The sequence below is a fragment of the Myxine glutinosa genome, unplaced genomic scaffold, assembly GCF_964187855.1.
Source record: "Myxine glutinosa unplaced genomic scaffold, kmMyxGlut1.1 SCAFFOLD_617, whole genome shotgun sequence".
NCBI lineage: Eukaryota > Metazoa > Chordata > Myxini > Myxiniformes > Myxinidae > Myxine > Myxine glutinosa.
Genome location: NW_027616712.1, coordinates 154281 through 171799, shown reverse-complemented (window position 1 = coordinate 171799; position 17519 = coordinate 154281). Strand labels below are relative to the sequence as shown.

General features: G+C 43.0%; 1 protein-coding gene across 1 annotated transcript in view; it reads right to left on the bottom strand.

The window, feature by feature from the left end:
- Nucleotides 1–17519, bottom strand: part of LOC144889050 (E3 ubiquitin-protein ligase rnf213-alpha-like) — a 170254-nt gene that overhangs the window by 10692 nt on the left and 142043 nt on the right. Inside the window, exons 14-15 of the mRNA XM_078768858.1 lie at nt 11381–11509; nt 7521–8116 (exon numbers count right to left, since the gene is read on the bottom strand). Coding sequence (XP_078624984.1) covers nt 7521–8116; nt 11381–11509 — 725 coding nt within the window. The remainder of the gene's footprint in view (nt 1–7520; nt 8117–11380; nt 11510–17519) is intronic.

The window sequence follows — 17519 nt, the reverse complement described above, 5'->3', positions numbered from 1 at the left end:
CCACGCATGGCTGGCGGACTTCCTCTCTAGTCGTAGTCAACGTGTGGCCCTGAATGGGTTTCTCTCATCTCCTCTTCCTATTCAGGCTGGAGTTCCCCAAGGCAGTGTTCTGGGCCCTGTGCTTTTTCTGGTCTTCATCAATGATCTCTCTGACTCTCTTGAAAATCCTCTCTATCTCTTTGCTGACGACTCTACTCTCTGTCGCTCCATTCCTCATCCCTCAGATCGGCAGTCTGCAGCCTCCTTACTCTCTGCAGACCTGGACAAAATCTCAGACTGGGCAAACAAATGGAACATGTCTTTCAATCCTGACAAATCTCACACTCTTACGATGTCTCTCCGAAAAGACCGACTGGACAACCCTCCCATCCACTTTCTGAATAATCCTCTCCAAGAAGTTCTGTCACTCGATCTTTTGGGTCTCACTATCTGCCATGATCTTTCCTGGGAAAACCACATTTCAAATCTGGCCTCCAAAGCCAGTCGCCGACTGGGCATCCTCCGTCGTGCGAGGTCCTTTCTTGGTACACCTGAGCTCCTCACCACTTACAAGGCTTTCATCTGCAGCTCTATGGAGTACTGCTCTCCCCTCTGGTCTGGTGCTCCTTCCTCACACCTAGCCCGTCTTCACGCTGTTTAAACCAAAGCGTTCAGAATCATTGGAATCTCCCGCGATGAAGCTAACTCCAAGGGCCTTTCACTCACTCAGGCAGGTTGGCGGTCTTTCCGTATTCTACCGACTCCTCTCTGGCCTTGCCCCCCCCAGCTCTCTCTGGGCTCTGTCCCCCAAATATTCCTACAGGTCGCACAAGATCTGCCTGCAACCCTCTTATGGTTAAACTGCCAAAATCAAGACTTTCTGCTCACCTTCACTCCTTCATTCCTCTTTTGTCCCGCCTCTGGAACAAACTCCCTCACTCTCTTCAATCCCACTCCACCCTCCAGGTTTTTAAAACAGCTGTTCACCACCATCTCTTATCCTCCCCCATCCAAAACCTTGATCTTTTCTACCCCCGCTAATTTCGGTCCCCTTGTGTTTTATACCTCTCCCCCCCCCCCCCCCCCCCTTCCCACGCCTCCTCCCCCCAAGCCCTCTCCCTCCCACACTTCTCCCTGCTCTCAAATGTTGTGTTTGTGTGCTTCCCCTTCTCTCCCCATCTTGTCTTCCGCTCCCTCTTTTTATATATTTTGTTTGTCTGGTTGATTTGTTTGTGAAATAAATGTTAGCTCTTTCACGAGCCTCGATTCAGTATACAAAAAAAATACGAAAAACATCTTCTCGGTGCAAATACAGACTTGGCATTTAATATGGAATATTTTTTTTGTGGGGGTGAACTTACTTTTCAAGATGTCTTAGAACCAAAAGTTCATTGGAATTATGTTGAAATTATTCTAGATTTTGTTAATGTGACCTTCAAAAGAAACAAAAACCACATTTGACATTTCGAAACAAATAAATTGATCCTTGAAAGTGATGTAAACTGATATCGAACTCAATTCATGGACAGTACTGTGTTAAACTTCTGTACGTTTTCCAGAAGTATCTCTTTATTTTGCACATTAGCCAAAAAATTTTTTAACAAAAACAAAAGTTAAATTACGACTGGGATTAGGGACAGTAAAATTACAGTTCAGTACTTCATGTAACCCCCACGAGCATTCGGGAGAGCACGTACACGTTGAGGCATGCTGTTCACGAGATTTGCCAAGGTTTGGACAGGAATAGCTTGCCATGCAGTGACAATAGCCTGCTGCAATTCACGCACAGAGGTAGGCTGCTGATCCAAGTGGTCGATTTGACGCGTTATTCTGCCCACAAGTTCTCTATCGGATTCATATCCGGGGACATGGCAGGCCACTCCATATGCTCTACACCACGGTCAGCAAGAAAGTGTTGGATCATGCGAGCACGATGACGCCGTGCATTGTCATCTTGGAAGACAAAGTTTCCTCGAAAGGCTGCACGAGCAAATGGAAGCAATGTTTCTTCCAGAATGGCCCTGTAATTGAACTGGTTCAGGTTTCCATTCCGAACAACCAGGTCAGTTTTTCCCCCTGCATGAAAAGCAGCCCAAACGGTCACCCCACCACCTCCAGCTTGGACTCTTGGCACTATACAATCTTTGTTGTAGGCTTCATGCACTTGTCTGCGCACTCGGACGCGGCCATCTTGACGATAGACCAGAAATCTAGACACGTCACTGAAGATCACGTGATTCCAGTGTCCTGGCTGACATTGACGGTGCTCTCTGGCCCACTGCAATCGGCGCTGGCGGTGTTGTCTGGTCAGGCCTGGCTTTCTCAGGGGACGCCTGGCATGATAGCCTGCTTGAACCAGTCATTGGTTGACTAGCCTTCTGGATACAGGCACATTTGTCAGTTGCTGCCACTCAGCCCTAAGCCGATTAGCTGACTTGGTACGGCCATTGCGGACTAACCGGTGCAGCTGGCGATCATCCCTCCTTGTGGTTCTGCGGGGACATCCTGGCCTTGGTATTGGAGTAGGGACACCCCTCTGAGCATTTTGTTTCAGGATATTTGACACCTGACCTTGAGTGATGCCATACTGCCAAGCAATAGCACGCTGTTTCATGCCGTAATTTCGTAAAGCCACCACTCCATGACAAACAGCATTGTCGAGTTGACGGACCATCTCCAGAGGAAGCGGCAATAACTTTTGGAGACGTGCAGCAGTTGTTTTCCACTAATACAGAATGCAACAACCCTTGTATACCCGACTGTGAAGCCAATCATCAAATGCACCTGTCCGTACATTTTGCCATGCCACCTGTGATATAATCCTGTTGTTGACTTCTTGCTGCGACAGACAAGCAGTGACATGGTTCTTTTAACAAATAAATCACCAAAGTGGAAAAGAAACTCACCAGATTGATATACTGAGTTAAGAAAGTAAACCTGTCAAGAAAAAAATATATATTCCATATTAAATGCCAAGTCTGTATATTGTCTGGGCCATTTCAGGATCTGTAATTTTTGCAGGTATGCAGGGTTTTTTTTTTGTTTTTTTTGTATACTGAATCGAGGCTCCTGAAAGAGCTAACATTTACTTCACAAACAAATCAACCAGACAAACAAAATACCCAAAAAGAGAGAGCGGAAGACAAGATGGGAAGAGAGGAAGAGAAGGGGAAGCACACAAACACAACATCCGAGAGCAGGAGGATGTGTGGAAGGGAGAGGGCCCGGGGGGAGGAGGCATGGGAAGGGGGGGGGGGGGGAGGAGGGAGAAGTATAAAACACAAGGACACCAAGGACTTCCTGGATAGAAGTTGGTATTTCAAAAAGTGGAATTGGGGTGAAATTAGCGGGGGTAGAAAAGATCAAGGTTTTGGATGGGGGAAGATAAGAGATGGTGGTGAACAGCTGTTTTAAAGACTTGGAGGGTGGAGTGGGATTATACAACAACATAACAGGTGTATAATTTAGTAATTTTTTCAGCTTTTCTTGTTTTGTTCTCCTGCAAACCAAAGAAATAAATATGTGGATACCAAAATATTTTTAATTTCAAGAATTTTCTGGAAGAAATGGTGCATTATTTGAAAAAAGTGGAAGGGTGCCAATATTTTTGTCCATGACTGTGTATATATATATATATACAGTGTTCAGAAAGTATTCACCTTCACTTTTTTCACATTTTGTTATGTTGCAGCCTTATGCTGAAATCGTTTAAATTCATTTTTTCCCTCATCAATCTACACTCAATACCCCATAATGACAAAGAGAAAATAGGATTTTAGAAAGTTTTGCAAATTTATAAAAAGAAAAAACTGAAATATCACATTTACATCAGTATTCAGACCCTTTGCTAACATTAATCACACAAAAAGTCAAATCGACACATGAAAGACAAAATAAGGGGAACGGTAGACAAGATGGGGAGAGAGGAGGAAGGACACAAACACAACATTTGAGAGCAGGGACATTGAGAGAACTGTGGGAGGGAGAGGGATTGGGGGGAGGTGGGATGGGGATGCATCGAAGAAAAGGAAAAACGATCACTATTGAAATGAAAGTGGAAATAATAAAGCGATTGGAGAGAGGTGAAACGCCAACAAACATTGGATCTTTTCTTTTCTATCTAAACAGTTTAACAAATGTTTCTTTAATGTTTTTTTATACCTATAGATGTTTTAGGTAAAATATATACTATATACTAAAACAAACATTTGGCTAATTGACGCTAGATGTGAATCGTACGTAACTGTTCCGACTTACATACAAATTCGACTTACAGACAGACTTAAAAACGGAACTCGTTCGTAACCAGGGGACTGACTGCATACAGTTAAAAACGATATATAAGTATATATATGTATATACATATATATATATACATGTATATATATATATATGTATATATGTATATATGTAACAAAACAACAGAAACAGAACAAAATGTGACATAACAAAATGCAACAAAACAAACATAACAAAATGTGAAAAAAGTGAAGGGGTCTGAATACTTTCTGAATGCACTGTATGTATGTATGTATGTATGTATGTATGCATGTATGTATGTATGTATGTGTGTATGTGTGTGTATGTATGTATGTATGTATGTATGTATGTATGTATGTATATATATATATATATATATATATATATATATATATATATATATACATATATATATATATATATATATATTATATATATATGTACATATATATGTATGTATATATATATATATATATATATGTATATATATATATATATATATATATATATATATATATATATATATATATATATATATATATATATATATATATATATATATATATATATATATATATATATATATATATATATATATATGGATAGTGTGCTTCCTTCCTTAGTGGAAAAAAAAACATCATGGGTGATGAATGGAATGTTGTGGTCCAGGGCAAGTTTCATTGGAATTGTATGTGCAGTTTCTGAGAAGAAATCAAATACCTATGTTGGGTGTAAACCCACCAAGTAGACCCCCTCACGGCTCGATTTTTTAACGCCCAGGGACACAGGGGAACCTCAGGGACAAAAAGGTGATCCCGGGGGAGGAGGCTGTTTCACAGCATCACTTGGTTGTCTGTGACATAAGGGTGAAAAGTGCGAGGAGAGCTCGGCGGGTGAAGTACCAACCGAGAATGAAGGTGTGGAGGTTGAAAGAGGGGTCAGTGAGGGAGGCATTAAAAGAGAGGCTGGGTATGGTAGAGGATGATGTGGTTGAGCTTGAAAGTGGTTGGATGTCAATGACAGATAGTCTGTTGGGAGCCGTTGGTGAAGAATGTGGATGGACAAAAGGACCACCGAGGTACTGGGAAACATGGTGGTGTGATGATGAAGTTGGAAAGCGGATTGACGAGAAAGGAAGAAGTTCAAGGAGTGGCAGAAGGTGAAGGGTACGGGGGCAGAAGTGGCAGAGCATGAAAGTTATAAGGCGGGCAAGAAGGCTGCAAAGAAAGAGGCAGCAAAGGTGCAGGAGACATGCAGGAAAATGTTCGGAGAACGCTTGGATTTGGAAGAGGGTCAGAGAGCGGTATTCAGGATTGCAAAGCAGTATAGCGAAAGAGAGGTGCGATATGATGGGGGTGAGTTGCTTGAAGGATGAAGTGGGACAAATCATTGTGGACCCAGATGGAATTAAAGGAAGATGGAACAGATATATGGAAATGCTGTTGAATGCAGAGAATGAATGGGATGGCAACAAAGAAAGTAACCCAGTTTTAGGACCGGCAGAGAAGATAACTGAGAAGGAAGTTGAGGAAGCGATAAAAGCAATGAAGAGTAGAAAAGTGGGAGTTGTGGGAGATATGTTGAAGGCAGCGGGAAGTTGGGGTGTGAAGAGAATGACAGAGATCTGTAATCCGGTGGTGAAAGAAGGCCGCATTCCAGTGGTTGGAAACTGAGTACCCTCACCCCTCTATACAAGGGGAAAGGTGACCCTCTGGACTGTGGCTCGTATAGAGCGATAAAGTTATTGGAGCATAGAATGAAGGTATTGGAAAGGGTGTTGGAGAGGAGGATAAGGAAGAAAGTGAAGATTGACGAAATGCAGTTTGGATTGATGCCAGGAAGAGGAACGACAGAAGCGCTTTTTATTGTAAGGCAGTTGCAGGAGAAGTACATGGAGAAGCTGAAGAAGTTGTTTCTTGGGTTTGTTGATCTGGAGAAAGCATTCGATAGGGTTCCACGCGAAGTAGTGACATGGGTTTTGAGGAAGTTATGAGTGGAGGAATGGTTGATCAGGGTAGTGATGGCAATGTACGAGAGCGCACAGCTGCAAGGACAAAGGATGGGAACAGTGGTGAGTTTGAGGTGAAGGTGGGACTGCATTAGGGGTTGGTACTAAGTCCACTACTATTTGTAGCTGTGTGGCTACACACAGGTTTACCGTGGGAGGGTTTACCGTGGGAGTTGTTTTATGCAGATGATCTGGTGTTGATTGGGGAGAGTATGGATGGACTGAAGGAGAAGATGAACAAGTGGAAGGAATGTATGGAGACAAAAGGTCTGAAGGTGAATATTGGAAAGACGAAGGTGATGGCAAGTGGTAAAGCATGTGGTGAGGTGGAAAGAACTGGGAAGTGTCCATGTGCTGTGTGCAGGACGGGTGTCGGAGTGAACATTCAATGTACAATGTGCGCTGAGTGGATTCAACGAAAATTTAGTGGTTTGGGAGGGTCATTAACCAGTGTGGCATCTACATTCAGGTGTAAGGTGTGCACAGAGGGAGCTGCAGATGGAGGAGATGTTGAGTTGGATCTTGGAGATGGCGTGAAGCTGGAAGGTGTGAAAACATTTTGCTACCCAGGAGACATGCTGAATGGAGAAGGTGGATCAGACTCGGCAACGGTTGCGTTGGAGATGTGCATGTAAGAAGTTTCGGGAACTGAGTGGCATGCTGACGAGGAGGGGAGTGTCGTTGAAGCTGAAGGGAAAGGTGTATGCTGCAATTGCTGCATGTGTGAGAAGTGTTATGATTTATGGGAGCGAGACATGGGTAATGAACGTAGAGCAGCAACGAAGCCTAGAAAGGGAGGAAATGTCAATGGTTCGGTGGATGTGCGGAGTGTCGTCGAGAGAGAGGAAGACAAATGATGAATTGTGAAAGATGATGGGAATGGAGCATGTGATGGATGCTGTGAAGAGAAGCAGGTTGAGATGGTTTCGTAATGTGTTGAGGAAGGATGAAAGTGACTGGTTGAGAAGAGTGATGGAAATGAATGTCGAAGGAAGTATAGGACAGGGAAGACCGAGAAAGACTTGGCTAAAGGTGGTGGAAGAAGAAATGTGGGCAAGGGGGTTAACAAGGGGAGATGTAGAAAATAGGGGAAAATGGAGAAGATTGTCATGTGGCCCGCAAGACTAAACCCCGCTCCAGCAGGGAAAATGGCCTTTAAAATGCCTGTTGTTTGTTGTTTGTATACATCTTGAGTGGAAAAAGGGAGTTGGCAGGGGGCTGACAGTACAGTGGACCTTCTCCATTCGCAATGATTCATACAAAACACACTCACATTCCTCTGCAGCTTCTTCAAATCTGTGAAGTCACCGCTGAGATGCAAACTGGAGCTGACTCTGTGAAGCAGCTCTGCTGCATGGGTTGCTTTCTGCAGCTTTCGATAGAAATCAATCTGCCTTAGTCGGTCATCAATCCACCTCTGATCCTCTTGGTCTGTGGCCTCATGGAATACATTTGCCAACAGCTTGAGGTCTTTCTTCAAATCCTCCAGCATATACATGTGAAATTGTTTATCTACATCTCTCAGGATAATCGTACCGCTCCTAAAGCTGTGGAAAATATGTCTGAGTTCTTTGTGCACAGGAGTAAGGATCTTATTCTTTAAACCTGCCAAATTAAGCATCTGTGGATTTTTCTGCTCATGTGAGGATGCATAATCCTTTGCCTTTTTTTTCCACAGCCTAGGGAACAGGTTGGAATCTTTGAGCTGGAAAACTGTCTCGGCAAGCTGCTCCTCCTCTCTACTGAGGTTGATGAGAGGGTTTTCAAGGGAACGATCTTGCTGTGTGGTCACTTTGCAGAGCTTGCAGAAGGGGACTTCTTCCACATTCAATGAACCTTCGTCCATTTCAACCAAATGTTGTGTATCCACTAAGAACAAAAAAGAAAAAGCAATTACTGTGCAGCGAAACCATCAGAACAATTAAGACAAATTTTTAAATTACAATTTGAGGTATTTGAGGGGGGGAAACAACCTTTGGAATTAAGATACGAGGGGAATTGTAAAAATTATGTGAACAAGATATTCGCAGCAGTCTGACAAACAACAAAATTATTATTTATTTTTCAATACACAAGTATATATAATTAGGAAGAAAATAATATGCAGAAATATATATTTACATGTATATATATATATATATATATATATATATATATATATATATATATATATATATATATAATGTATATACATATATATATATATATATATATATATATATATATATATATATATATATATATATACAGTGGTACCTCGGCTTACGAGTTTAATCCGTTCCGTGACGGAGCTCGTAAGCCAAATCGCTCGTAAGTCAAAGCAAATTTTCCCATTCAAATGCATTGAAATGCTATTAATCCGTTCCAGCCTCAAAAAAAAAACACCAATTTTTTTTGTTAGGTGCTTTTAAATAACAAAAATGTACTTTATAAATAACAAATAATGTATAAACAAGCACGACCTCGTATATACTGTACATAATACAAGAGAATGTAAAGAAATAAACTGGTTTTATTAAGCAGAGGAGAAGAGCATGCCAGGTGAGGTGTGCGTGTTGTCGACTTGGCGAGGCAGTACGATCGTACTCCTTCTACGATATGTACGATTTTGAAGCAGAAGGAGTCCATAAAGGCTATAACGCCAGCCAAGGGCGTTACGATTATTTCAAAGCTCCGGACCTCTATCCATGAAGATATGGAGAAGTTGTTGTTTGTGTGGTTGAAGGAGAAGCAGCTCGCAGGAGATACCGTGACCGAGAGCATCATGTGTTTGAAAAGATTGAAACTCGGATATCGAGCACGGACCACGAGGTGTTTTTTCTTTTTTCTTAATCTCGGTTTCAGTGAACTTTTGCTCTGTGCTCACGTGTACTGTACCTGTACCTGTAATGGTACGTCAGAGGATGGCACCTGTTGTCATCATATTAAGTGCAAGATGTTCTGCATCGTAAGTTGGTACACCGTGGTCTTTCGGCGGTGTTTAAGCCGGCCGTCTTGGCTTCTGTCACCATTGGCATTGAGTCTTTCGATGTAGGTAGGGTCGGTTGTGTGCCGGTGCCTTGGCCGAATTCCTTCATTGCTGCATTGTTTAGCTCACCTGGTTTTTTATACCACATCTTTGGTTATCGGACCAGCGAATGACGTCATCTCCAAAGTATGGCTTATTCTCACTTGTCTTGGACGATCTTCTACTTCTAGCCTTCCACCGTGCATTTGGTGTCCACTGTACTTACTGTACAGTGCCTGGTAAAATTGATGTAATGGGTTTTTGACCGTCAACGCCATGAACCGTCATGAACCGTCATGAACCGCCATGAACCGTCAACAGCCATGAACCGCTAACACTCAAAGCCCATTTATCGCGCCTTATAAAGCAAAACGCAAACCGAAAGCCATGCCTCTCAAGCGAGGCGTGCTTCCGTGGTCACGTGATCACAGGTGTAGCTCATTATACCCGCACGCGCGACACTCTTTGGCGGTCACGTGACCAGCCACTCTGGAGGCGGGGATCCCCGCCGATGACGTCACCGGCTGGAGCAAGGAGATTCCTCGCTCATGTATTTCGACGATTGCGTGTTTTATATCCAAGCAGAGATGCTTTCACGGCAAGATAACCACGTGACCGGAACCGGAAGCCACAACCGGAAAATTCAAAAAAATAAATTTTTTGAGCTCGTACATCGGATCTCGGCTCGTATCCCAAAGCAACAAACCGCCCGAGCGACGGCTCGTATCCGAAAAACTCTACGTTGGGGCACTCGTAAGCCGAGGTACCACTGTTATATATATATATATATATATATATATATATATATATATATATATATATATATATACATGTAAATATATATTACCTGCATATTAATTTTCTTTATTTCTGCATATTATATATATATACAGACTTGGCATTTAATATGGAAGTTTTTTTTTTTTTTTCTTGACAGGTTACTTTCTTAACTCAGTATATCAATCTGGTGAGTTTCCTTTTACTCTTCGGTGAGGTCTTTGTTGAAAGAACCATGTCACTGATTGTCACTGATATATATATATATTGTCATGTCTGAAGCTCACTAACATGTTTTCCTCTGCAGCGGAGATCCTATGAATACCTCCACAAATTTCCCGAAACTCTCTTCCTACTGTGTTCAGTTTCATGATCTACACTTTACCGTTCCCCAAGGTCACCCAAATGAACCAAATTTAGGGGGCGGCACTTACAGGAAGCAGATGGCTGGAGCGCGTTTTCCTACCTTTTTGAGGGTTTATTTATGAAGAGTATTATTAGGAGAAAGGTGGGCAGGACAGGCAGTTCGGAACTACGTTGTGAGAAAGCAGACACAAGCAGAGATATGGGAACACACAAAATTATGTAAAATGGTGAATAAAAAAAGAATTCCTAACCCACTCTAGGCACCACAGACCACACTTACACAAACAATGGAATTGCAAGTGAGGACTTCCTTTTGCGATGCGTGGAATGTAGGGTGATGGTGCAGCCCGTTATGGAAGCAGGAGTGAGACAATGGGAGCCAGAAACAAATAGAGAGACAAAGACGAGGCAAGCCAGCCACGAGGAGAGCCAGTGGCCTCTGACCAGTAAATGTGCCCTCCACAACCTCTCCTAGGTTATGTTTCTCCCACCCCCTCCCCCCCCCCCCCCCCCCCCCCCACCACAATTCCCACCCCTTTGTCCTTCTGGGAGGAATCCTCCTCCAGGCCATCCCACCCTTGGAGCGGCACCAATATAAATAAAAGTATATCACTTCTTCTGGGCCCCACAGCACACTCGGCATTGCTTGCAAAAACCATCCAGACAGATCATGATCAGCCTTTTTCGGTTTCTGTGTACCCTTTTTGTGGCCAGAAGTGCTCACCTGGCCCTGCTCACTAACAAGATTTTATTGATTCGTCCTTGTCACACACCCAACCTGTACACCCAGTTCCGTCTGAATCCGTCCACAACCTTTTGAGATAATCTGATACATATCGGTTTTAGCCGATATGTATTCTGGAGTAACTCAATAGTCAAGAATCACTTTAAAAATTCTCTGTTCCAGATTCCAATCTTCACCAAAATCTGATCATTTCGCCCTTGTCACAAATTCCTTCCACCAAGTTAAATGGATCACTTACCAATGACATGTTCCTTTATGGTGTCGCATTTTCCCAAAAGCTCTTTAACCCACAAACGATGGGCTTCAAAGTTTTGCTTCTCAAAACGCCTGCACTCCAGAATCCCTTTGAGTTCTCCCTTTGGATCATCTAGATGAGAGAGGAGCAGGAACACCAAGTCAGCACACATTACTGCTTGACCACGTCAAATTGAGCTGACATTGAGCATGCCCTGAAACTATGAACTCGGCATAAATGCTTACATCAAGGTGTTTTTGGCACGTGGGGTTTTTGTACTGTAGACTCATTAAAATTAAAACTTTGAGATTAATTTTGATGAGATAATCACAAGCTTTGGCATAAAACTTACACTAAACTTTGGCACGGATACTTATAAAACACCCAACACAACAAATCACAGAGTTACATGAGTATTTACAGCTGCACTTGTAATGCATTTTGTGTCACGAGTGCATGCACTAGTGAGGAAGAAAGTAAAAATAAAAATCGCACCCGTGTCCAAAGGAAGCGGTTCAGTTTGGCATTTTTTATGTGAAATAGGCAAAATCTAGAAATGAATGACATCCTTTAGAATTACCCTTTACAGTCCATTTTCCAGTCTTATGAGTTATCTTGATGTCCTTTCTGGTTGTATCATGAGAGCAGGTGATGATGTGGGTCGAATTGTATCCTATCTGTGTACAGCTATCAGACGTGATGGAGTTGATGTACTCTGAGGGTGGTGATGATGAGGATGACTTGGAGTTGAAGCATAAGGAGGGAGGGAGAAGCGGAGGAGGGGCAGAAGCCGAGGAGGAGCTAAGGAAGCACTCACACCCATTACAGATCTCCAGTGATACTCTCTGCAATATTGTCAATGGGCAGGTGACTTGTGATGGGATGAATGTCAATGAGGATGTGGCGTTAGAAGAGATGGCAGCTCGTTTCCACGCATCACTTCCAGCTGGCTTCCATTCCACATTATCAAGTAGAGTCAAGATTCTGCATTTGTTGAAGAGAGGGGTGAAGGTCAAAAGGACGACTGTGGTTGACATGGAGGCTTTCGTTGCTCGGCTCTTGGTAGTTGGGGAGCAGCGGGAACTCCAACTTGCTTCTCTGTTTGAGTTTGAGGATACTGCTGTTCCTCCGGCTCTGATAGACAAATATGTAACTCAGAAAAGGTAACAAGGCCATTAATGTGCAGAAGCTTGGTGTGAATTTTGTGTCATCCAGATTTTGTGATTGTAGATGCACAAGCAGTTGATATATCATGTGGTTTGGCAAAGTAAAGGCGATGCATCTGTTCTTGCTTGATAGTATGGCTGGTCGCCTGAAATGTTACAAGGAGTGTGAGGTACTGGTTTTCTTTCATCGTTATGATGACATCTCCGTCAAAGATCATTCAGTGGTGTTGGCGTGTTAGTGAGGGATCTACTGAGTATAAGATCACCCCAGTCAGTCCACCGCCCGGGAGGGAAGCTGTCATGAAGAACAAGATGAACAAGAGACGCCTCTCTCAAGTCCTGTGCACATACAGTGTGGGTCCCAATGTTCTCATAGTTGGTCGAGATGAAGGTTTGATGAGGACAAGATGTGACCATGATCAGCTACAGTGGTGGCCAAAAATATTGGCACCCTTGCACTTTTTTCAAATAACTCACAATTTTCTCCAAAAATAAGTTGAAATTGACAAAAGTATTTGGTCTCCACAATTCTTTATTTCACTGTTAATATTACAGAACCTTTGTTTTTGATTCAGAACGTAATATATCCTTTTAAGTCAGAAAATAAAAAGAAATGGCATTGACAAAATTATTCACACCCTAGACTTAGTATTTGGTAACACAGCCTTTGGACAAAATAACTGCAGTCAAGCACTTCCTATAGCCATGAATGAGCTTCCTACACCTCTCTAATGGCAGTTTGGCCCACTCTTGTTATGCAAACTGCTCCAGTTCTCCCAGATATGAAGGATGCCTTCTCCCAACTGTTGTTTTCAGATCTCCCCACATGTGTTCAATGGGATTTAGATCTGGACTCATTGCTGGCCACTTCAGAACAGTCTAGCATTTTGTCTTGAACCATTCCTGGGTGCTTTTTGAAGTGTGTGTTGGGGTCATTCTCCTGCTGCAAGACCCATGACCTTCGACGGAGACCAGACCCAGCTTTCTGACATTGGGTTGAACGTTTCGCTCCAAAATGCCTTGGTAATCTCCTGATTTAATTATGCCATGCACACATTCAAGGCACCCAGTGCCAGAGGCAGCACAGCAACTCCAACACATCACTGAACCTCCTCCATGTTTGACTGTAGGGAGTGTTCTTTTCTTGGAAGGTGTTCTCATCTTTGAAGGCTTCATTTTGTTTTCTGTAAACATAGAGATGATGCGATTTATAAAAAGCTCGAATTTGGTCTCATCTGTCCACAGGACATTCTTCCAGAAGGATTTTGGCAAAATCCAGTCGGGCTTTCTCATGTCTCTCTCTCAGCAGTGGGCTCCTTCTTGGGTCTCCTACCATAGAACCCCCTTTAATTGAGTTGGTGATGGATGGCGCAAGTTGAAACTGTCGTACCTTGTGTCTGAAGGTCACCTTGAATCTGTTTGGCAGTTCATCGAGGTGATTTCTCCACCATTCGATCATTCCTTCACTGCAATCTCCGATCAAGTTTTCTATTGCGGCCACGTCCAGAGAGGTTGGCTCCAGTGCCATGGGCCTTAAACTTTCTGATAACATTGCGTATAGTGGACACAGGAAAATAAAGGTCTCTGGAGATGGACTTGTAGCCTTGAGATTGTCCATGCTTGCTTACAATCTTGTGTCTAACCTCCTCAGACAATTCTCTGGTTTTCTTTCTTTTTCCATGCTCATTGCAGTACACACGGTGACACAAAACAGAAGAATGACTCCTTTTCTCTATTCAAACTGGTTGAATGAGTGATTTTTATATTGCAGGCACCTGCAACTCACCACAGGTCCACAAAGTTCAATTCCAAAGTAAAGGAGAATCACCTGCTTGAAATCTAATTTTTTCTAACAACTTACAATAGGTGCCAATAATATTGTAGAAATAAAAATACTAAAAAAAAACAAAGAAATACATATGTGAATACCAAAAGATTTTTTAATTTCAAGAATTTTCTGGAAGAAATGGTGCATTATTTGTAAAAAGTGCAAGGGTGCCAATATTTTTGGTCATGACTGTATTTGCTTCAAGGTACTGATTCAGGGGAAAGGATCATATGCGTGCGTCCTCAGTGGTGACACGAACGTTTTTGTTATGTAAGTTTACTGGGTGTAGAGGGCAGTGGCGCCTGTATTGGTCATGATGTAGCATTGGGATGGCTCAGTATTAGACATCAATTTTGCAGCTTCTCTGCTTGGGCCAAAGTGTCTGCAGCTACTAGGCATGCATGCTTTGAGCGGTTGCGATAGCGTTTCCCATCCATACAGGAGGGGAAAAGCTACAGTGCTTAAAGTACTCATAGATGGTGATTTCCAAGGTTTGTTTTCCATTCTTGGTGAGGAAGAAGCCTCCCAGTCTGACCTGATGGAAGCAGGTATCTCCTTCTTTGCTGCACTGTATGGCCAGCCACCAGGGACCAGGATGCATGACATACGTCACACTATGCACTCGACAAATAACGCAATCGATAATCCATCAAGGCTCTTACACCTACTGATTCCAACCTGGTGTTCTGTGCTTAGTGCACACCTTCAGGTTATGCTGTGGAAGTCTGCTGATTGACAATCTCCCCCCTCAGTTGACATCACCGAGTTCGGTTGGGAGGTCTGACGACAAATTCCCTTCTCCATGCATAGAGCTTGGTCCACCGGCACCTCTTGAACCTATCGACATCGTTAGTTGCAAGAGCGGCGCTAAAGGCAATGGCTTGCAGCACAAGTCGCTGCACATGCCATGGTGTGAAAATGTCTTGAACTCCATATTGTCTCTACTCTGATGAAGAAGGATGTAATAATTCTCATACTCAGTGAGCTGAAGCTGAAAAATCTGGGGGGCATGAGGAGACAGCAGAGTCCGATGATGACTTCGGTGATTTATTTGTGTTGCAGTCTTGTGTGATGCTGTTCCTCCCTTATCTAGAACTGATGTTTTTTTGTTTTTTTATTCTTGTTCTTATTTCTCTCTGTCTGTATGACACAAATATCCTAAATGAATAAAGAAAGTGTTCAATAAATGCATTTTTGCAACTTAGATGCCAAACTTGGGTGCGGAGACAAAGATGAACCACCTAGATCCATTGGGTTAAAATCGGAATGGACAACTCAAGGTTAAAGCATATCATATATGCATATCTGATGTCCAAAAGCATACGTGTAGACAACAATATGAACAATCTAGCTCCAACGGTTCAGAAGTTATGATGAGTTGAAAATTCCCCTAATTATGCATGACGGCCGTCGGCCATCTTGAATTCAGTCATGTGAAAAACAGTTGTGTGACTTATAGCAGAGGATTTTTTTTAAAGAATTGGCCATACCCAAAAACCTTTGATTAGACAACTCAAGGTTCTAGGTCATCCCTATCAAATGTTATGACTGAGTTTCTGTATTTCATAGTGTCGGCACCAGCCATATTGGATTAATGCCCAAAGGCCGAGTTCCCCGAAATTGCTGGACCGGCAACCAACCTGAATTTCCTCAATAGGTTCATACCAATGTGATTCAGCAAAAAGCCTTGTACTCGTAAGAATTTCTAGGTTGGCCAAATGGCAAATGAACTGTGAGAACCCTTTAAAATTACCCTTTAGAACCTATTAGAATTACCCTTGAGAACACTTTAGAATTGCCCTTTAGAACCTTTTACAATTACCCTTTATTCAAGCGGCTTCACCACTTAAAAACCAACAGCCTTACAGTATTTAAATCTGAATTCAGAAATCCTGACATGCAGTGTCCTCCATAAGTATTGGAACAGTGAAGTCAAATTTGTCATTGGTATGTCTATGCACAAATATGTTTTACCAATGGAGAACAATAGCACTTTTTATGTTCAGTCTCCCCATTTTAGGTAATCATAACTCATAAGTATTGGAATACATTATCTTAAAGTAAATTAAAGTAGTCATCATCACACCGCTGTCCCCACCAGCCATATCGGATCGGAGGAGAAAGGTTGAAGGGGGGAGTGCGCCTCGCAAGGCCCGAACGCCATGCCTCCCCACCGGCCGTGCCCCAAGGCCCAAGCATCCAATGACATAAGGTGGACCACGGAGCGAACCAATGGGGGAGTAAGCCAGCTGAAACGGGGCTAATAAAAACCCGGAATTAAGTACAGAACAGGTGGGCGTGTCTGGGAAATAAATCTACGAGATTGGACTGAATCTGTGAGGATGAACTAGCTGTTGACCACTTTGCAGCAGAGAGCTGGCGAACGGACCGAGCAGGGAAGATTTCATGTACATCTTGGCAGGACACACTGATTTACACTACCTTTATCTGGCTATCCCTTCTTTTACTTTGTTCCTTTTGAGCGCACGGAGCATCAGTGAACACCCCTTGTCCTTTTCAGTGTTGAGTTACTGACTCACATCTCATGCTGTTTTCCTCTACGCCACATGCAGACACCACCTTCACCTCTCCCTACATGTTGCATTACACTACCTATTCTCCTCTTCTTTCTTACGCTCCCCTTTCTCTTGTTGGGACCAAGTAAGGCCACCGACTCACGTCCAGTGAGCGAGAGGCCGCAAACATGCCTTGAACTTCTTTCTCTTCTCTCTTCATAACCTTTATTCCTAGGAATGACTGAGGCGCCTGTGTGTAGAAATGTAACTACGTGATTGAACAAGTACAGATAAATGATTAATAAATAAATAAATTAAAAAAACACATTTAGAGGCCATTTTTCCCCGCAAAGCAGGGGTTGGCCTTTTTCGGGGACCGTGGTTGTTGTTGTTTTTTGGTCCCCTTTTTGAAGCAATGTTTTACGGCTGGATGCCCTTCCTGCCGCCAACCCTTTTTGTCGCCTTTTACGACAAGCAGGGAATTACCAGTGAACTGGTACTCAATTAGCCGACCTCGGAAGGATGACAGGCTGAGTCAACCCCCCTGGCGTTAATTCAGCGATCGACCGGGATTCAAACCCAGGATCCTCGGATCCTAAGCTGGCACCCTAGCCGCTAGCCCAACACCAGGG